At 40.7% G+C, this 22,216-nt stretch overlaps 1 protein-coding gene across 1 annotated transcript; it reads right to left on the bottom strand.

Annotated features, from left to right (window-relative positions):
• Positions 1–15,640: 15,640 nt before the first annotated feature.
• Rprm (reprimo, TP53 dependent G2 arrest mediator homolog) lies at positions 15,641–17,143 on the bottom strand. The gene has a single exon (XM_075985189.1). The coding sequence runs from the start codon at positions 16,856–16,858 to the stop codon at positions 16,529–16,531; it is 330 nt and encodes a 109-aa protein (XP_075841304.1). The 5' UTR covers positions 16,859–17,143; the 3' UTR covers positions 15,641–16,528.
• Between the last annotated feature and the right edge of the window lie 5,073 nt (positions 17,144–22,216).

Below are 22,216 nucleotides of genomic sequence, written 5' to 3'. Positions count from 1 at the left end.
TATTTGTATTTTGGAAGACAATTACTTGAACAGCTCTGCCTGCATTTGACATAGCAGAGAATGCAGTCATCTTGGGGCAAGTGTTGCTGCAGGAGACATTGGTGCCCCCTGCTCTGTGTTTACTATGTTTACTATGAACACCTCTACCACCTAGAAAAACATCTAGACTCAGACGTTTCTCTTGCTGGGTTTGTTATGTTATATGTGTTTTCGTGAGAGGCACAACTGCAGTGCAATGGAAAGGTGTTTTGGAGTTTCCATAATACAAAAGTAGAACCCTCACACCCTTCAAAAAGGGTCTGTTTGCTTCTTACAGGTTCCAAGACAGAATGCTCTAACCACATGCTTGAATTCTGTGTTTCCTCTCAAGCCTTTAGACATAAAGATATTAAGTTTTCCTTCTTAGAAACAAAGACATTTTCTTATACTTGACTTTTAGTGCGACAGCGACCACATCATGTACTGCATTAGAAAGAAAGGATTACTCATTAACACCTTTTGCCCATATTGTTAGATAGCAAATCCTGTCAAGTCCGTGAGCTGCCTAACCCAAGAATGCTTTTGTTTTGGATAAATAAATGCCCTTGAGCCATTTTAATTTCCCTTTAGAAGTAGAGAGCTTAATGTAAGTACTAGCCTTTGAACTTGAGGAAAGCTGAGAGGCCACATCTCCAGCTGCCTCAGTACAATAATCTCCAAGTCATTTGGAGTGGAACTTCTCAGCAATCCTATTAGGAGTGATCTATTTCGAAGTAGGATCAAAGACTTAAGATATTTATGGCAAATATACATGGGGCAGTGTGTGAAGAGACAGGCATGCAAATGAGAAAGGACTTGTTAATTTTTCTTACTTTGCTTCTGGGCTTGTTAACGTAATAAACACCCACATCCTCCCGGGGCAGTCATTTTCCAGTTGCCAACAAGGGTATTTCTTGTTCAAGCCAGATAGCACAGCCACCTGCCAGGTGTCTGAGCCTCCCTGTGTAAAAGGAATAGTATGAAATAATAAAACCACAAGATGAGAAGGCATTCCAGTGATGTAGAGTCTAACCATGCAGCTAATTCTTGGATCTCCTTTTGATATGCCCCTTATGTGGTCATCCCATGACAGAAAACATTGTTCCCCAAACAGGCCACTTAGTAGTCACACAGCCCCGGTTATTTAAAAATACCATGGTTGCTAATTAAAATAAGATTTTGTTTCTCTTTTTGTGCACCCCCAACTTCTCACTGGTTAGGTTTATTACTTGAGTTTGCATTAAAAACAGCTGTACCTATGAACTTCCAGGGGTTTGCACAAACCCCATCCAAACCCAGGCCATACCAAATCCCAGAATGAAGAGGGGAGGGGTGGAAAACCCCACCCCTACGCTTAAGCATTGGTAGCTGCTTGAGGAGGGGGAGGGAAACTCAGTCTTATCTAACAATTTTCCCTGGTAAGTCTAAAGTACTCTCGTGGAAAGCCACGTATCCTAGCATATTTGGGCAGCAAAAATTGATCTTAATGAGTTAAAGAAAAACACACATTTGTATTGGTAAGGAAGTATGGATGAATAATGGATCTGGGAAGAGAAATGGGGATGAATATGTTCAAAACACTTTATATAAAAATCTCAGAAAATTGGTGTGTGTGTGTTCCTCTTTGTTTGAAGCAGTTGTCAGTTATTCCTGATGCTGTGTGTACTCTTTCTTCAACATTAAATGTGACCATCTTATTTGGCATTTTTATTTATCTGTTATTTATTTATTTATTTATTTATCTAGTCTGGTAATAGAATGCTTTCCAGTTGCCTTCCTTGGAATATATTTGAGCTTGTTTATGATGGGAAAAAATGTGATATTGGGGACCAGACCCATTTTAAGGCTGTAATAATGAAGGGACAGGAGAGCATGTCTCTTCCTTCCCTCTAGAGATTCTGTGTTTCCGTCAATGCAAGTTAAACCTGCTTTGAAACCTAAATATTCATTTTGACTTTCCTTAGCTTCTTTTCTTTTGTACTTACGATTTGCTGAGAAGCCTTGCTTTTTCTCTTCTGTGCTGAGGAGCTGTTTTGGAATCAGGTATAGGAATTTGTATTTTTGGAGGGAGTGAAATTTTAGAAGAGTTTAAAATATTTAGATGGGTACACCAGGGAAGCAGTCACGGCAAGATGCAGGAAGACTTTCTGTGGGCCTCAGATGCTATTTTATGACATTCTCAGCTTCTGTTTTGGTGTGAGGTAGTGGTCTGCTCAGTTCAATAGATTTCAGAAAGGTTTATATCTGTCAGTCACAGGATGCTAGTTCAGACACAGAGGAGAGCAAGCACAGCTGACGAGTCCACCAGGTATGGTGAATTCACCTTGATTTATGATTTTCTTCCTTATTCAAAACCTATAAAACCCTTTGAAATTGCCTCCACATTGAAACGTGGAATCGAAGGTAACCTAAATCTGCGATCCCAAGATCACTCTAACATGGATCCAGAATAAACAATTTCTTATTTAAAAAGATTTAGGCGGCACAGAATTGTACAGGCTAATGATGTAGAATGTAGCACTGAAGCACACATTCGCAGTGTGTGAGGATCTTATTAGAATGATTGGCATGCTCATTAACTAAAACACATCAGGTTTCTTGTGTTGTAGCATTCAAAGTGCTCCCTATTAACAAGCTTGAGATCTGCAGATGGATGCCGTCAACCACAGTTACCCTACAGAGCCATAGAATGTTGGAAAGTATTCGCATCCCGTTGCACCCTTGTACCTACTAACGATCTCTCCACATGAACACTCCTTTCCGTTGCTGGCAATCATTAGTCTCTCTACTTGTGTGTGATTAATTTTGTTAGCTTTAGGCAAATTTTAAAAGTCTCAGAAAGTTCTCATTTATGACTTCCTTATCGTGGCTTATCTCACCCAACATAGTGTCCTCTGTTTCTATTCACACTGCCAGAAATGATGGAATGTCACTATTTTACATAGCCAAATAACATTTGATCATATTTGTGTACTATGCTTTCTTCATCCTACCATCCATTGGTGTATTCGTAGGTTGACTCTGTATCTTGCCTAATGTAGACGCGTGAGTGGAGCTAATTGAGATTATGCCGATTCAAGCCTCTCAGGTTCTTTTATAATCCACACTTTTATATATTCTTTCTGCATGCCAATTACTTCATCAAAGCCAAAATCCCATGCGAAGTTGATGAAGACTATGGGAACCAGCATATAGAAACTGATCAGAATGGAACAAAGCTACAAGTGGTAAGTAAAGAAAAATTTTTATAAATAAGCAAGTCCAGTCTATAAAACTGTCTTTTAATTTTATACTTGTTGATTTTATGTAAAGGAGCCTTGACATTTTAGAATAAAACTCTTATTATTTAAATTATAAGTTAAAATTATGCTTCAAATAACTTTATTTAAAACCTTAAGTAGCATAATACTAGTGAACACTAGAACCATTTACAATGTTATAATTTATTAAAATTTATAGATTTCAAATTATATATATAATTGGTTATATATCTCCAAGTACACAGGCTATATAGTTGGACAAGTTGAGACTCATTTTGAATTGCCTCGGAAAATCCACAATCCACCCCCTGCCAACTGCCACTGGCAAACTCCAGATCCCCCCCAAATGACAAATTGCTATGCATTCCTCTATGTGAAATCATTACTCAAAGCTGTAGGGGTGGATCCAAGTTGTTAATGATGAAGCCCCATGTGTGTGACAAAGTTGAAATGTTATAACAGGAAGTCCTTCATCAGAAGAATTAACTGGGCAACAGTGCAGAAAATGTTTGTGCGTCATGATGCTCTCTGATGTGGGTTTCCACTTCAGCTCAAGAGCATTTGCTTTGTGCTGTCTTGGGAAGGTTCCTCGTACCTCAGTTTCCTTGTTTTTTTTTTTCCTTTGGGAGAAAGGGGAGCTTCTAAGATGGGGGGCTTCAAAGTAACATGTGTGAAATAGTGTATTCACAATGAGCAGATGCGGCTTGTCGCTCACCTGACGGACCGTAGTGATGGTGGCGATGACAATAATCATCAAGGGGTTCTATTATTTTTAATAACTGGTGGAGTGTGAGAATCATCCATGACAACACCATCATCCAACTGAGAGACAACAGTGAAGGAAGGTACAGAAAACAGGACCACATCTTGGGGAAATTGTGTGCCTGGGGGTCAGTGTGAAGGTAGACAACTATTTAAAAGAATAACTTTTGGGAGTTTGAGAGGTGGCACAACAGTTAGAATTACTTGGTGCTCTTGCAGAGGACCAAGGTTAGGATTTCAGCACCCAGAGCAGGGTGGCTCACAATTATCTTTCACTCTAATTTCAGGGGATCTGACATCCTCTTCTAATCTCCACGGGCACCAGGTATGCATACTGTACACATACATGCACATATATATGCAAATAAAGTATTCATACACATAAAATAACTAAATATTAAAAATTAAATATATAATAAAACAACTTTTCATTTCTTAATCTAACATAAAAATTGAGGAAAGTCAGATAAGTTTTAATATTGTTCAATATTCTTATTATTAACATAACATAATAGTCTTACATATAGTGTCTTTGGAACATCACTAAGCTGAGTTTGTAATTTCCCACACCTTTATTGTTATTGTGTAATGTGCCCCCAAGAAGATGTTGGTGGCCATGCATTGTGTCTACGGCACATTCTTAGTGTCTCAACACTCCTTCTGTATCCTGGGAACCATGAATTGAAAATATTTTTATCTGAAAATATTTTAATTATAGAACATTGTTAATGCTTTCTTTCTCTATTCAACACATTAAAGCGTGAACTGAAAACCAGAATCTAACAGCCAGGGTTCTTCTTTGAATAGAGTTTCTTTATCTCAATAAATAGTGAAGTCTTTCTTTGCCTTGTAGAATAAAAGCTGGAGAATTAAAATATACTTACTCTATGCAAAACATTCAGTAAAATGTAACCTCCTATCTGAGATTCTCAGGCACACTTATAGCTATGGATTTTCTCTCACTTGAAGTAGATGTTTACAGAAACTCCACAGGAATTATTCAGCAAACTCCTTTTTAAACTGGAAATATTTTCCAGAAATACATTTTCTCATTTGCAGAATTAAATTAAAAATGTAAACATTCAAGGCTTAACTGAAGATCATGGAAAAGTCTTTATCAGTCACTGATTGAATATATAAATAGCAAGGACTTTGACTAACAAAGTTTTCTACAAGTAGACTGGGTAGCACGTGATTTACTTTTCATAGTTAAATATGGTTCGATAAACAGTCCATAATGAATTTTACCACAATGGTCAAAGGCTAAGATGCCAAAAGATTAGACACAAAAAAACTGGATCAGAAAAGAGAAAAACAAGAAGTGACAAGAGAGCTTCCCACTCAGCGATCAAGCTATTGGATATAAACTAATCAGTCAATAATGTCTGGCTTGTCTTAAATTATGTAGGTGTTATACTATTATTAGCTATTGAAAATTGTTTGACATTAATATTTACTAAAAAATAAATTGTCATCCTATGAGTTGACCGTCATGCCGGAAAAACGAGGACAGGATGTCTGAAACTGATCCCGTTCTCTCATTTATGTCTAAGTGTTCCTGGGAGGCTGTATTGTGCTGCACACATAAAAACCCTCCAGGGAGAATTCTCAGTTACCTTTGTTCAGATTCAGGCCCACGCTCCTGGAAATGGAAGTGCCTGCCTGTTGAAATGAGCAATATGAGAAAAAAGCTCCAAGTCTTCATGGTTGACCAAGCTCCTCTGAACCACACCATCAGCTCCCTGCCTCCCACCTCCACCTGGGAATAAGAACCAAGAAGGCTACTAATGCACCAGTAGGATACAGCCCGAGCTCCTGTCAAAACAGAATGTTGTATTGAGGAGATGTGAGTTCCTTGGTCAGAAGGAAGGCCGGCAATGTAGCGGAAAATCCAAAAAAAGATGAACAATGTTGTTGCAATTTCTGTGTGGATAAGAAAAATAATCCAACTCTTTCAGCTAGAATAACTTTAGATGACAATGATAGAAAATTTATAAGCAGATTTAAGAAGAGTTCAAAGAATGACAATATAAACAGTATACGTGCTTAAAGCACAGGTCTTCCACATCAGAGAAGTCACAAGAACAGCCCCATCAAAATGAGTTCTTCAGATCAACTTTAGTAATGTTGGCTATTTTTTATTGAAAGTAGATTTTTTTCATGCATATATTATAATTATGGCTTTTCAGGTTTGTTTGTTTTATTTTTCCTATGAAGAGTCACAGAGCTTTGAAGAAATTTTATCACCAAATAAATCCATTTAAATTTGTCTAATAATGAATCATTAATTGGTTTCTAATATAAAATGTGCCATATAATATCTATTACAGACATTTTCCATCCAGGTCCAATGAACACAGGTCATTTTAATCTCATGAACATGCAGAGATCTGAGAATCTAAAGCATAGATGATCCAAGTTCATACTACCAGGCTCAAGGTGAGGGCAATGCATGCGTCAGATATCCTGGCTGTTGTCCAGGACAGGTGGAACTATATCAACGCAGACACAGAGAAACTTAAGTTGTAGGTTTCTGTGATGAGTGTTAACATTGACGTTAATCTGTATATATGAGAATAAGATTTAGAAAGTCGTAAGGGATTATAGTAATCTAGCAAAGAGTCAGTAGTGGATTCTTTTCTAAGGTTCATGACCTCACTGGCCATGGGAAGCTGGCTAGATCTACAGTACCAAGCATGATTTCCCATCTACTGAATGGACCTTGTGTCCAATTAGACAGCCAGTTGTTACCAGGAACTGATGAATGATGCTTCCTTGCGCTTTTATGGATCTCTTGTCGCTCTGGTCATTGCTGTGATTCATAGGTGTTGCAGCTCTGTAGGACTCTTAATTGCCCACCTAATATTTTGTAGTTCATAGGAAGCTTGACCACAAGAAGAAGGCTTTTAGGTTAGAACCAACTTGAAGCATCCAAGTCCTGTGTTCTAAGCATGTGTGTCTTTAGAAATAAGGGTTTACCTTCAACCCTTTCAACCATTCCAAAGGCTCTTTCCCATGCCTGGTCTGCTCTTTTGTTCTGTGGTTTTGTGAGTAGCTTTGTCAGCTTTAGTGCCGTAACTTCCTTTAGATATGTATATCTTACATACACTTATATTATTGTGTATGGTTTTAGGTAAACATATAATATGATTCATTGAGGCTTTATAAAACAATATTGGTGTCATTTGTCCCTTGGTCCCCCTTTTCATACTGTATTGAATTCCCTACCTCCTCTCCAGCTGAAGCATGTTATGAAGAGTCCAACCCCAATGGATATATCTACATTGCGGCTTCTGCATCTATAACTCAGAAAACATCAGGAAAGAAGGGATAGAAATATTTCAAGAGTTGGAGTACCAGTAAGTCTGTTTGAAACAGCCTCTCCTAGAAATGGCTGTATAAAGAAGAGTAATAGCAATATTAATAGGCATACCTAACATGGAAGGGAGAAATTTTCATGGGGTTGCAACCCCAGAAAAAGAACTATAGGCTACTAATGACTACCAGAAAAGGAAAGAGTTAACCACTCCCAGAGATGAGTCCCTTATTGGTTATCCAATAAAAAGTGGTCAGTCCTCAAGCCATATTCACACAACCAACCAAATGAATGTATTTAAATATTTGTGCATATATATGCACCCTGCATAGGTACATAGGTATGTATACATGTAAGAATAATAAACAAAGAAAGAGATTTTAGAGTAGGGAGGAATGGAAGTAGGCAAAAGGAGGGTACAAGGCAGGGGCTGGAGGAAGGAAAGGGAAGTGATATAATTCTGTTTTAATTAAAGTGTATTAAAATTGTAAAAGACTTTGATTTTTAAAAATAAATTAGACTTTGAAAGAGAGCTGTTAGAAAGAGTTTTTAAGAAGCACAATCTAGAGACAGCTATTTTTAAAAATAATTTTCTGTATTCTTGAGAATTTCATACATATCAATGAGATATGATCATAACATTTCCATCTTGCAACTCTCTCCATAACCTATATACCTACTCCCAATACATCCCTTCCCCAAGTTGTTTTCCTTCTCCCGGTCCTTCTCTCTTCCCCTTCTCTTTCCCCACTTCTCTTATTTCTTTTCTTCTCCATCCCCTTCTTCCTTTCCTCTTCTTCTTCCTTTCCCTCCTCTTCCTCAGCTTCCTTATCATCCTCTAACCCACTAGGTCACCTGCTCTGCGAATATGCACCCAAATGAAAGTCTTTAATACCCTCTAAACTATGTGGGTCTTTGGAAAGTGATGCTGTCTCTCTAGGGGTGGGCTTCATTCAGCTTGGTGACAATTGTTTATCTTAGCCACACTAGTTTCCCCATTTCTTCTTACAACAGAATTCATTCTACTAAGAATTAATACCCATGTGATTTGTGTAGACCTGACTCTACCTCCTTTTGCTTTCTTACAGGACCAGGGACTCAAACCATTAACTAAGTAATCCTATCTTTTGAACCTACCTTGAAATTTTTTTCAAGAGTTGTCATGTGGGTGCATATTCTTTCTGCTGGGATAGTCACATTAGGAACATGTTAGCAAAGGACTAAGGGAATCCACACATCTACATTTTTCCTCCTTTACAATGTGGAAAACATTACTTGGGAGCTGAAGCATCCAGAGATCACATCAACCTGATGGAACTGGATTTGAACCTACAACTTAACACTGAGAAAATTCAATATTAATTTTCATTTTAAAATGAGCTCGAATTGCTTTTATGCTGATTGCAATCAAAAGAATAAGAATTTACCTGCCTATTCAAGCTAAATTATTTATTTAGTGATCCTAGGAGATATTCATGTTATTTAAAACATGGACATATTTTTATTATAAGAAATATATATATATATATATTTATATATATATATATATATATATATATATATATATATATTACAGGAAGGGAGTTTTATATATGGTCTTCTTAATTACTAAGTTATTGACAATTCACAGTGGGAGAAATGAACAAAACTCCTGTTCCTCAGCTGAATTTGTAAAAAGATGTATCTAGCCTCTAGATATTTACTTAGAGCTCTTTCTTCAGGGTTCACCTTGAATTTTAATGTATTTAGTAAAACAATCTTTAGGGTATACTGCTTGAAGACTTGAGGGAAAGTCAAATTAAATTGTTTGAGTGGTTCCAGCCTTGTATTAATTATGGAAGCGTTCAGTCTTTTTTTTTTAAGAGGAGAAGCTGTACTCTGTGTGTCTTATACAGTTGGATCTCCAAAGAACATGTGAACATGGGTCCAGAAAGAGGATAAAGTCACTGGCTCGTTATGCCCCATGATGTTTTGGAATCCATTTTCCAAATCTGAGGTTGTACTCAATGCAGAGTCATGCCTGCTATGGATGCTAAATAATAAATATTTATTGATGACAAATATAAGAAAGGCTGGCAAGGCCTCTTTGTCCCTTGCAAATAGAACAATTCAGCCAACTGACAAAATGTGCTCAATTAGTCTAAGGCTTCAGAGAAGAGAGAAAAATAGAAGGGAATAAGCATCTTCTACAATCATAGTGGTAAGTCAGCAGCACTTTGTCCTCTTACCAAATTGTCCAAATGTAAAAATTTTTACTAGCATTTAAATAGGTCAGCATGTGTTTGTAAACCTTTAGGAATTTATTTTCACCGACCTTCAAATTTGGAATCTTTCTCATTTCTGGGAGCTTTTACATTTTTCCATGCTTGTACAGTATATAATCTTTGACTTTTCTGTCTCTTGGGAATTTACTCCCCCCCCCCCATTATGTGAATGAAGATAGAGACATGTACTTAAAACACAAATGTAAAGTGGAGTGTGGCAGCACACACCTTTAATTCCATCAATCTAGAGCCAGAATCAAGCAGATATATGTGAGTTTAAGGCTACTTTTGTCTATATATTGAGTTCAAGAACAGCCAGAGCTATATGGTGAAACCCTTTGTTAAAAAAAAAACCTCAAAAAACAAACACAAACGTAACACTCCATGTATTTTAATTTTATTTACTAAACATTTCAAGACAATTAGCCTGAAAATATCTTCTAAGCTTTTGTAAAAATATATTTATTTATTTATTGTGTATATAATATTCTGTCTGTGTGTATGCCTGCAGGCCAGAAGAGGGCACCAGACCCCATTACAGATGGTTGTGAGCCACCATGTGATCACTGGGAATTGAACTTAGGACCTTTGGAAGAGCAGGCAAGGCTCTTAACCTCTGAGCCATTTCTCCAACCCTCTTCTAAGCTTTTTTATTTTATTGTAAACAAATAAGTAGTATAAGGTGAAGCATTGGGTGGTGTGTGATGCTTATGTTCAGTCCGGAGGTCAAACACTTTTGTGCAGCGTGGGAAGAGTTGAGCATATGAGTATATGAACACATGGACACACAGAGGCACACACGGACACACACATAGATGCACACACCTGCTACAATCAATACTGCTTAGAATATAAACTGCAGGATCCTGCTTAACTTACAGGAAAATAAATAAAGCAAAAGAGAGACCCTGGATCTCTGGGGAATTCTTTTCCCAAAGCAATCAGACATCTGGAGTCCTGGCCTGATAGAAATCAATGGCTCTTTTCGGGCAGTATATCCTTTAGATGTGGCCGAGGAAAGCAGTGCATAATGATGGAAGAAGTAGTGGGGGTGGGGGAGGAAAGCAAGCAAAGAAAAAATGAGTAAAACTGTAACCTTTTCTTGCTGTACGAGACTGTGCCAACACATAGGCTATGGAATAATTACATACATATATTTATAGAACTACAAATCTCAAAATAGTAGCAAGAAGCAGTTCTTTAGAATCTAACTCTTGTAGATAGATTTTTTACTTTCTCTTTTGTATATTTGTCTGTGCCTGTGTCTTATGATTCAAATGTAGGAATGATCTCATTTTGTTCAGTAGTAAGTATAGTGTGCTATGGGCACACAGAATTGCAGGACAACACCGTATGGCAGTTTGAGCCATGAGTTCATAAGAGAGTAGTGCTAATGGAAACTGGATCTGCACTGGGAGGGGGCGGGGCACAGTGCTGTTCAGCATCATCACAAATGACTTGACCTTTTCTGTATTGATCACTCTATGTTCACAGTCACCCACTCAGAAATATTGCAGCAGCAAGCATTAGCAAATCTTCAGGGGAGAAAACGACCCCTTACTCTTGCAAAAGCACATAGTTGAATACGTGAAAATAAGACATGTTATTCTCACATGTGGCCACTGCTATTTGGATTAGGAAGCAAGCTACCATTTGCAAATGTGTCTGGTTATCCTCACAACAGTCTTCATTGCAGCTTTGTCTCAAATATTGCTCCTTCCTCAAACATATTGAAAATAAAGAAAATAAAATGTGACAATTAATCCAGTTTATAAAATTATTACCACTTCTGTTAATGTCTCATTTAAATAACTATATATTTTAATTTCCTCAGAGTGTTCAGCTGGCCAAGAATTTTTAAATCAGAGATGTTGCTGTAAAATTCATACTGGACTTTCAACATCTGAGACATGCATAAGAATACAAAAAGTACCTAAAATGTGAAGCGGACCATGAAAACAAATAGCCACCAAGCATTTAAATGCAGATGCTAGAAATCAATTACTGCTGGAGCGCACTTTAAAACATATCCCATTTGAGCTTTTGTGTGCATATTTAAATGGGATTTGGCAGGTGGATAAAAGATGCATTGATTCCTGTTTTCGAGATTGCTGTAGACTTGCTGCTTCAGTAGAGTTTTGAACTAGGTTTAGATCTTGAACAAACCGAAACCTGGAATTCTTTCCTGGCATTGCAACCCCACCCCAAAATGACAAATATATATACGTCAGGACTAAGGATACTGCATTTGGAACAGCTGTTGTATGTTGTTGTCCAAGCTCAAAGGAAGAATTGTTTTGTGGGAGAAAAACCTGCAGTTAATTTCTCCTCTTCTTACAGGAAGTTTGTATTAGAAACGTTGTATACTCATTTGAATGAGTACTTATAAGAACCTCTTGCTTCCCAGTTCAAGGGGCTTTTTTTTTCTTATCCAGTGTTAATATACTGTGGTGACTAGATCTGGTGAGCTATCTGAATTTTGGTTGGATTATTAAAATAAAATGACGCAAATGGATATGCCTTTGGGTTTTTTTTTTTTTGAGAAAAAAAAGGTCTGAAAAATGCCAAGACTAGAAAACAAGATGCATTTTTTAAGATGTGTTGCAGAGATTTATAAAATACCCTGAAAATGTTAGCATATTCAATAGAATTGAAATACTCCTTTAGAATCAACCATCCTCGATGGCCACCAAGCCAGTTAGAGAGCAATGTAATCCCAGAGTTCTACTGTCTAGCAAGTGGCCTTCCTTGAATGTCATAGGGAGAAACAAATTTGACTCAGGGCCACGGAGAAACCAAGCAGATTTTGAATCAGTCATTGCAGAGTATCTATAAGGAGTAACTGCAACTTCAGATTCAAGATGACAGGGTTGCACCTTTGGTTTGAATTCCGTCTAGGTGACTAGCCCTTAAGTTTTTGATTCATTTTCAGATCTTAGAAAAAAATAAAATGTATTGACTAGGAGAGACTGATCCTGGGGAGGCCACCCAGTTAAGTTTAGAAGCAAGAGTGGCTATCTCTCTAGCCTGAAATTCTGCTCACCTGTCAGGTGCCTTTCACGAAAAGCTCGGCTTCCTCTGGGCTGTTGGTCGAGAAAGGCTTTGGTACTAATCAAAAAAGTCCCTCTGGGGCTGACCAGATCGAGGAAGCTTTTTACAGAGATCCCCTACACGAATCATTATTTCCACACTACTGACCACATGGTAGATGTAAACATGGGAGCACAGACTTTGGTGTCTGTATTTACCCACTCAACTCCCAGTCTCTTTAGGCTAGCATAGATTCCTTAGGTAAAATGGGGAATGGAGTTTAAAACCAACTTTCCTGGAAGCTTGTTGGGGAGAAAAGCAAAACACTCCATAAACTCTGGGCAGGATTAAAAGTTTTATTTCACGAGTTTGTTCAAATAAAAAACACAGAGATTCAAAGATAGAGCAGAAGGAGCAGTGTGGACTTGGAGAAGTAGTTGCTGTGTGGTCACCAGGGAAGAGGGTGTGTAAAAAGCCTCTCGCTTCGCCTATAAAAACCAGAACCACTTGGCATCTCTCTAAGTAACAAATGGGTGTGACCTGGAGAGAAGGGTTGCTTTTATGAAACTGCCCCCAGGGCTCTGTATTTCAGACTGCCTTTCCCTGCAGTACATAGATCACAGAGTCCAGCCCTATGCTTCTGTAGCTTTTCTGCACAAGGACTAACCCATACAGGTTCTGTTTTATCTCCCAATCACAATTTCTGCAGAGGTCTGCACAAGGACTAACCCATACAGGTTCTGTTTTATCTCCCAATCACAATTTCTGCAGAGGCGGGAGATGAAAGTGCATGTTTTACTTTTGAGGTGCAGGGAAGATGTAAGAGAGGTGAAGAAAGACTAAGAAGGTGAAGCTGCAGGTGGTACTGGAGGGCTTCCATTGCCTAAGGACTGTTTTCCTCAGTTTGTTAGACTTTTGTTATCAATGAAACCCTGTTTCAATCGAACAGTTTCAGAGTGGCTTGTAGGGTTAATTCCTGCCCACTCTCTGGAGCTAACTGTGATCGTGCAAGCCAGACACATCAGAAGATAAGGAAAGATTCCTAGTGAGTCTAGCAGATGTGTTTTTAAGACAAATCACTATCTCCAGGGCACTGAGCCTGCAGGTGGGCTCGTAAATCCACAGGACAGACCCACACAAGAGTTACAGTTCAGAATCTGGCTTCTTACAGGGTAGAATCATTATGCTGTTTTGTTTTCTCTGAAACATGGAGGCGGCAGACTATGTCTGTGCCACAGAAACTGTCGACAAAATAGAACATCTCATCTCTTCTCCCACACACTACTGAACTGCACACTGTTTCCCGTGATTCAGCGTGGCTACCTGTTGTTGACGGGTGACCCTACTGCTCCCCACTCGAGAAGAGACACAAGCAAACCTTCCCTGCTGAAAAGACAAAACAGGCCCAAACTTCCAATCTCTCTCTCTCTCTCTCTCTCTCTCTCTCTCTCTCTCTCTCTCTCTCTCTCTCTGTGTGTGTGTGTGTGTGTGTGTGTGTGAGAGAGAGAGAGAGAGAGAGAGAGAGAGAGGGAGGGAGGGAGGGAGGGAGGGAGGGAGGGAGGGAGGGAGTGTATGTGTGTGTGTGTGTGAGAGAGAGAGAAAGGGAGAGAGAAACAGAGAGGAGAGAGAGAAACAGAGAGGAGAGGAGAGAGAGAGAGAGAGAGAGAGAGAGAGAGAGAGAGAGAGAGAGAGAGAGAGGGTATATGCGTGTTCACTCAAGTTTGACACCATTGACATTAACCCCCTCCCCAAACACTAGGCTATAATTCCTAGTAAGGGTAACTCTGAGTAGAACCCAGCCCTCTGAGGCATAGGCCATGTTTGTGTGCCATTTCTCTCTATAAATATGGGACATTTCATCGCATTTCATGGTACTTTTACAGTTACTATTGCAACGTCTTTACTTTTTTTCCCTCACTGTTACAGCATCCTGGTAGAAAATAAGACAGAAAGAAAAACTGCTCAAACCTTTGACCAAGTTAAACTTCAACTATTGGAACCTTAGGGTTGTTTTCTAGCCCTTCTTTCAACAGGGCCTACAATTTCTGTGCCCTAAAGGTGTGTGCAGACACTGTCTGTAGCTGTTCCAGCCCAAACTTTCAAGTGTGGCTTGTGGTAGTACTGAGTATCAGGACTGGGCTAAATCCTTTGAGCCCTTTTCCTGGTCCAGGACTAATAGCTGACTAAAGAAGCAGGCACATGTTCATCTCTCTCCCTCTTCTCTCTCTCTCTCTCTCTCTCTCTCTCTCTCTCTCTGTACTACTTTAAGTTGATTGATGGATTGCATATATTTACGGGATATAATGTGAAGAATATATATATATATATATATATATATATATATATATATATATATATATATATATATCCATTGTGGGATTAACGCCTCACCTCAAACATTTGTCATTTCTTCGTTGGTATCTTATCTGATTCCTTTCTCCATAAAACATAATACGACAAAGACAACAAATACCTCCTAGTTTGGACACAATGGTTTACTCTATCTACTGAGGATTTCGAACTTCGGCAGCTACTTTTACTCGGAATCTGTCTTTTTCTGGAATAGCATCCCTATGCCATCCTGCTGACGTGGGTCTGGGGAAAGAAGCCCTCCCTAAGGGCTGGCTTGGCCGTCTTCTCCTTTCATTAGCTGGGTAACCTAGAGTTCCCCGAGGAGCCTGGTACGGAAGTGTGGTCTCGAAGTGTAATCTTCCCGCAGGGACCTACCTGACATCCAAGACAAAGTGAAATTTAAAGTCGTAAATATGGGAGAAAACAAAGGCCGCCGTTTTAGAGAGATGTTTTTTTGTGCCTGGGGCTTGGTGTGTGTCTCAAATCCCTGTGCACTCTGTCGGGCCCCTCCTTCCCTCCGAGGATCTATGGATCTACGGAGTAGAATCGCAGCTCCTGCAAGGAGAAGCCTCCTGGCCGGGACCCAGACTGCGCAGACGACTTTCCCCTCCGCCGGGAGAATGAATGACTACCAGGAAGCCAGAAACAAAACACTTAAATGTTGCATTTATTAAGGAAATGTTAAATAAGAAAAAGTCAAATGGTGTCACGGATATCAAGAGCACTTTTGTGTCGTAAACCGTGCAGACACGAGCTATGAATTCTACTCTGGATCTTTGTCCCGGGCTTAGCCGGAGCGCCAGCCCCCCAAAAAGACCCAGCTGGAAATGCACTAAAAGAAAGGACTTACCCCATTCACAGTCTCAGGCTCCCCTCCCCCCACCCCTTCTCCCAGGATGACAAAAACTCTAACCTAATCGGCAGGCAGGCAAACAGGCCAGTAGGGCATAAAAGACTTATCAAATATTTGTATTCAAGCAAACTAACACAGATCTCTTAAAACCACAGGTTACTACTACTGATCAAAGTTCCACTCTCACCGCAGGTCGCAAAACCCACACGCATATATGTTGTCATTGGGTCTACAACGTGCAGTATAAACAGGTCACTTTTCCAGCTACTGGTGCCGCTGGGTATACCCCCCACTCCCACCCCCCACCTTGCTCGGCCCCTCCAGCTGTCCCCAGTGCTGGGCCCACCTGCAGGTGGAAAGGGGCCTTCTCCCGGTCCATCTCCCCCGCATCTCAGGCAAGAAGCCGCTCCCAAAGTTCTGCGCCCTAATCGCCCTCTTTTGCCACCTGCTGCTGAGTCCCGAAGTCTGGACGTTCCTGGTCTGAAGGCTTGTTTGGGGCCTTTACGGAGAGCGATCAGAAATGGGTCACTTTTTCCCCCAAAGGCAGAAGTCGAGAGAAAAAATTGACTCCGACAGGTTTGCTTTGCTCAGTCTCTGATGGTGAGGGGTACATCGCGGCTGGCGGAATTCTGGAGGTGCCAGGAGCACCAGCCGTGGGGGACCCGAGGGCCACTCAGTAGGGTCCCACCACCACTGCCTCAACCTCTTTCGACGGCCTCCGGTCCTTCACTAGGAAGTTGATCATGCCTTCGGATTTGATGAGCAGGTTGCAGCCAAGGAAGAAGATGCCGAAGACCACGGTGAGCGAGAGCACGCACATGACTGCGATCTGCACCACGCGCATGATGTACAGGCTACGCTCGTCGGGGCCACCCTCGGCGAAGCCATCGTCGGTCACCACCGACGCCTGTGTGCAGCAGCGCACGGCGCGCTCCAGCGCCTCGCTGCTGTTGGCCAGAAAGAGGCCAGCCACATCGGTCTGGTTGCCCAGCACTGAATTCATCCCGGGAACAAGTGGGAGCCTGGGAGGCGAGAATCGGAGGGGTGGCGACCCGGGTGGCGGTGGCACGGGAGGAACAGGTGCTGGACGGAGCGCTGGCTGGCGCACTTGTGCGTGCGGGGCTCCTCGGTTTCCCTTTCAAAGTCCCCGGGCTGTGAGTATCGCAGGAACCTCTCCAGGATGCGCCGCAAGCTGGCTCCTGTGCTCTGTGTGCTGCCCGGGCAGCTCTCGTTCCCGGCGCTTGCTCGACTGGGAGCTCTTGGAACTTGGCGGGTTGGGCCGGAGGTGCCGTGGGAGGCGCGGGCCGCCGCGGTGGCCCGGCGGCTGCTCTGAGCGAACAGCGGCCCCTGCTGGTAACAGAGCCGAGCTGCCTCCCCCTCGGCCGGGAGATGGGGACGAGGAAAAGAACCAAACTGGCAGGCTTTGTGGCTTCTGCAACCCCAAAGGCCAGGAGGAGGTCACTAAACACTCCTGACGTGATGAACAAGAAAAGAATTTGGGGAGAAAGGCTGAAAGCGGCAGAGGACCTGGCTCACACCCGCTGTTGAGTGCGTCCTTCGAAGCCGCCCCTCTCACCTTTGAGCTGACTCAAAGAGGCCAGGTACCAGATGGCGCTGGTCAAGGCACTGGTCCACTACCTATTCCTGACTGTTGCTTGTCTGGAGACAAGGGGAAGGAGTCGGGATCTGGGAAGGTCTTTTTTTTCTCTCTTCTTTTTGTGTTTTAAGGAAGGGAGAACAGAAGAAAGCGTCAGAAAGAGTACAATTGCCACATCCCCATCCTCCTCGGAAAGCTATTGCCTGTGTAATAAAGCAGGGTTTTCAATGAGCTGCGAGGCTAAGGCAAGGAGCAGGACGATGAAGGTGTTCTGTGGCTCGTGGGTGGAGGTGGCTGCCAAGAACAGGGTCACCTTTTTGTAAGGGAGGTGGATGGACAGAGTGACCACTTTCTTGCAACTTTAATTGCCAAGGAGTTTTTGGATGAGCTTCCAGTGTGTTTGTACTTGGCAGAAAATGTGTTGTTTAAGGGAATTGCTCATGCACATCCATCACCTAGAACGCTAGCCAACAGCTGGAAGCCTCCCGCCAGAAGCTGTTGCACACACTCAGCCTTCCTTCCTCACCACAGAGCAAACTGGCAGCTTTTCAGGGAGCTATGGAGGCTCAGTGTTTAGTGACTGCTGTTGGGTTTATTCTAGTTGAGTCTTACAAACTGGTCATTTCGTTTTAGGCTCCAGAAGATTCGGGGTTCTCGTCCCCCTTTCTTTTTTCTCCTGTCTCTTCTCCCCTTCCTCGACTCTCCTTTCTTTGCACCCGCCTTTCTTTCTAGTATGTTGCCTGGAAATGAGAGATTGATGTTCAGTAAAAACTTTCAAAAGAATATTTTTACCAGTTTCCACTGAGATATTGGAGTTATTTTGCTATTTTCTGCTCTATTGGGTGTGGGGAAGGAGAGAGGCTAAATCAGAAGCTCAGACTGTTCTTGAATCAATCATTCAAGGCCTTTTATTTCTGAGTCTGGCGATGACAGGCATGCACGAATCCTTTTTGTGTTTTTTGCTTTTTCTGGCTTTTTGAGACAGTGTTTTTGTATGGAGCCTGGACTGTCCTGAAATTCATTCTGTAGACCAGGCTGGACTCAAACTCACAGAGAGAGGCCCGCCTCTGCTTCCCAAGTGTTGAGACTAAAGGCATGTGCCAACACCACTGGCTGCACAGTCTTTTAGCTACACCATATATGCTTGTTAAAGCCCCACTGTAAGAATCGTCCATATTCCATTTTCAGGTCTCCTTAATGTCTTAGCATCAATTCATGACGCCTCCTCTCAAGCCAAAAAAATTGACTTCTAGACAAGAGTTTTTTTTTTTTAATTTTCTGGAAGGTTCAGTAGGTTCTAGATATCTAGATGCTTTTATTATGGAGAATAAAGAGGTATGAACAGTAGAGAAGCCAGGCTTCCAGGATTCACCCCTATTTCCCTTGGCTTAGTTGCTCTAGTTTTCATGATTCAGTCACACTTTCAATAATATCTCCTTTTTGGGTCAAATTTATTATTAATGGGTCATAAATAATTCTTTAAATTTTGTTATCCGGGTGATGGAATAGCAGTGGCTGGATTGATGGCTCAGCAGTTAAGAGCATTTGCTACTGTTTCAGAGGAACCTGTTCAGTCCCCGGCCTATGTCAAATAGTTCACAACTGCGGCGTGCCATCCCAGCTCAAGGCCTCCAAGGGCACCTTCACTCATATGCAAATACCCACACGAAGACACACACACATTCAATTATGAATAAGAAAACATCTTATAAAGAATAAAAAGTAATGTGAAAATTTGCTAAAGGAAGTGAAGCCACTATGAAGTCATGCTAAATGGATGATTGAAGCAAATAATAATTTATAAAGGCAAACGGGCAACAAACAACCAGAACATGGTTCCTAGGAATGAGAACAAGGCAGGTGTGATTGGACATCTAGGTCCCAGCATTTTCCATGAATTCTCCATAGCACTAGCTTGTCCTATGTTTCTGAGGTCCAGGGTATCAACACGGGGAGACCTCAGGGTGAAGAAGAGGAAGGTGAGAAGGAGAGGGGAAGGAGAAGAATAGGAGGGAGTTGGGAGAGGAAGAATCCTTAGCTGGATCTTTGTTAGAATACATGTGATTTTTCTTGCTATTTAGCAGTTATTAGCAGTACGGCTGCTCTAGACAGAAGCCAGTGTTAAAATGACTAGAGATGTATCCATTGGATATTTTTCTGTCTAAGCCAAACCTCATATTTTGGAGAATTTTGTCAAAAGGAGTTTGGCGGCATAAACGTTATTTCCATTCTTGCAGATGTAACTGCTAACCCATGACAAACTGAAGCAGAAGGCAAAGCCCCGACCCCATCACCTACCACAGATCTATAGTTTTGTTCTTCTTACCCCCCAGCACTATGATTTTGTTCAGTAAAATTGCTGCGAGTAGCTAAATGGACATGAGCTACAAATCGAGTTAATATAAAGGTTACTTTGTCACTTCCTATTAGCACTAAAAAGGTCTGGACTAACTAGAACTTCTCTTCCTTCCTTCTTTCCTTCCTTCCTTCCTTCCTTTCTTTCTTTCTTTCTTTCTTTCTTTCTTTCTTTCTTTCTTTCTTCCTTTATTTCTTTTTAAATGACTTACAAAACAAAACAAGAAAGATTTGAAATCTTTCGCGTTCCTGTTTTTGGTGTATTGTTTCCCCTTAGAGTTTTGCCCATTTTTTCCCCCTGTGTCATGTAAAGTCTCAAAAGCTGTGGCAAAGCAATCTTTAAGAAATATCCAACAGAACTTAACTTCCAGGAAAATAAGTGATGATGTGCAGGGGAGATGGACTGATAATTCACTTTTAAAGGAAAGATCTTGATATCTAGAAGGACTCATTTTTTATATACTCGACTGCTTCTGTTCTGTTGAAGTAAGTTGGTGTTTTTGAGAGCTAAATGCTTAGTATTTCACAGTGTTGAGCAAGGACAGAATCATTTGCTAGCTCTTTCTGAAAAGTACATCTGTAGCATGTAATAAATTCTTCCATGACATTCTAGGCCAATGCTGATGGCAGTTATAATCTGTTGTTTGGATAGCCTTGAGGGAGGACCAGACACATTCAGTACCAAAATGCCTTTTCCTTGATGCTTTGTACATTATGAAAATATCAAGTAGACATTTAAACAGTGTATCAGACACTAAAAGGATGTTTATTGCTTTGGGGCAAGCACTTTTCTTAAATAAATTACGCTGCATCTCACAATCTAAGTAAGATGAAGAGGAAGCACTCATATGCTGAAGTCATTCATAATAACAGACTCAGTGTTTGAAAACCAAAAAGAAAACCCAAACCAAGCAATATAGATCCCCGGGCCACTGGAACAGATCATGAAAAGCAAATGCCAGAGCCTTAGGCTGACTCTCAAACCCCTCACAGCCCACGCTCTTCTGCTCTTCTACAGCCTCTAGAGTTTTAATTCTCGTCTGTTTATCCTAGAATACTAATATTAACATATGTCTTGAGGAAGGACTGATGGAGGTCAGTGCTTTGTTTTGTTCCACAAACATGCTATGTGACACAAGTAGGGGAAACAACACCAGACATTAACATTACAGGCTACATTAGGGTCTCTAAGAGCACCTGGAGACAGGCAGCCGTCCATGTATGCATGGAAGGGCAAACATCTGGAGACAGAGACAGTCCTCAGGTGGCAAGAGGTCCATGTGCACATGGAAAGAAAAAGGTGTGGCTTACTAGTGTGTGGTGCTGGTTGCAGTATGCCTACTTTCTGAGCGCTTCATTTACTTATCTGTGATGGGACAATCATGTGCAGAATTTTAAAAAGACTGATCTCTGAAAATAACTGGGAGATGTATCAAGTATGCAACAACATACCAGTTAACATATGTGCTAATAGTTCCTGGAGGTGAATCAAATGCATTTAAGTCATTGAAAAATTAGATTTCCATTTCAGAAGACTAGAGAATGGTGCATTGTAGAAGTGTTTGCATATAAAGAACTGAAAGGTAGAGAAATTAGAACTTCCATGTGTTACTGGTGGGAAGGTAAGATTGTGGGCTAAACAGAGGAAAACAGCATTGTGTTTCTTCAGAAAATTAGAAGTTAGCTTGTCATGTGATCCAGAAAGTCCACATTTAGGCATATATGCCCCCACACCAAAAAGATGAATAAAAGTAATTCAAATGTCTATCACCAAATTAGCCAAATGAACACAATATGGTATACATATATATATATATAAAATGTTACTCTGTCTTAAGAAAACAGAAGATATTCTGAAGGATGCTACAACTTGAACTGTGAATACACACTGGGATGAGCCATATCAAAAGGACAACTTTTGCATGATAGGATTTATATGCAGTACTTGAAATACTCATATGTGCAGTACTTGAAATACGCATATCTAAAAGAATAGAAAGTAAAATAATGGTTACCAAGGATTGGGCAAAGGAAGGAGCGGAAAGTTAGTATGCAATTAATACAGTTGCAACTGAGGAAGATGAAAAGTTCTGCATGAATGTTGGTGATGTTTGCATAACAATAAGAATGTACTTGATGTCACTTAATTATGCCCATGCAACTCTTGCAATGGTAAGTTTTATGGGCTTTGTACTTTATCCCAATAAAAATTCTAAATGTTTTAATTAGAGTTAGCCAAACACATGAGGCTTTGAAAATACATCAAAACACCCCCTCATATCATCCATCCCTTCCATAGCCTGGAATTATTGCCCAAACAATAACTATTTCTTCCTATCTTTTAAATGTTTCTTCTGTTATTATGATCTTATAACTTGTCTATGTTCTTAATCCCAAAAATCCTGAAAA

The sequence above is a fragment of the Microtus pennsylvanicus genome, chromosome 9, assembly GCF_037038515.1.
Source record: "Microtus pennsylvanicus isolate mMicPen1 chromosome 9, mMicPen1.hap1, whole genome shotgun sequence".
Classification (NCBI taxonomy): domain Eukaryota; kingdom Metazoa; phylum Chordata; class Mammalia; order Rodentia; family Cricetidae; genus Microtus; species Microtus pennsylvanicus.
The sequence above is the reverse complement of the archived record's forward strand: the minus strand, read 5'-3'. Positions and strand labels throughout refer to the sequence as shown.

Excerpts from the sequence above, each read along its gene's own strand:
- Rprm (XM_075985189.1), bottom strand. The coding sequence starts at position 16,858 with ATGAATTCAGTGCTGGGCAACCAGACCGATGTGGCTGGCCTCTTTCTG.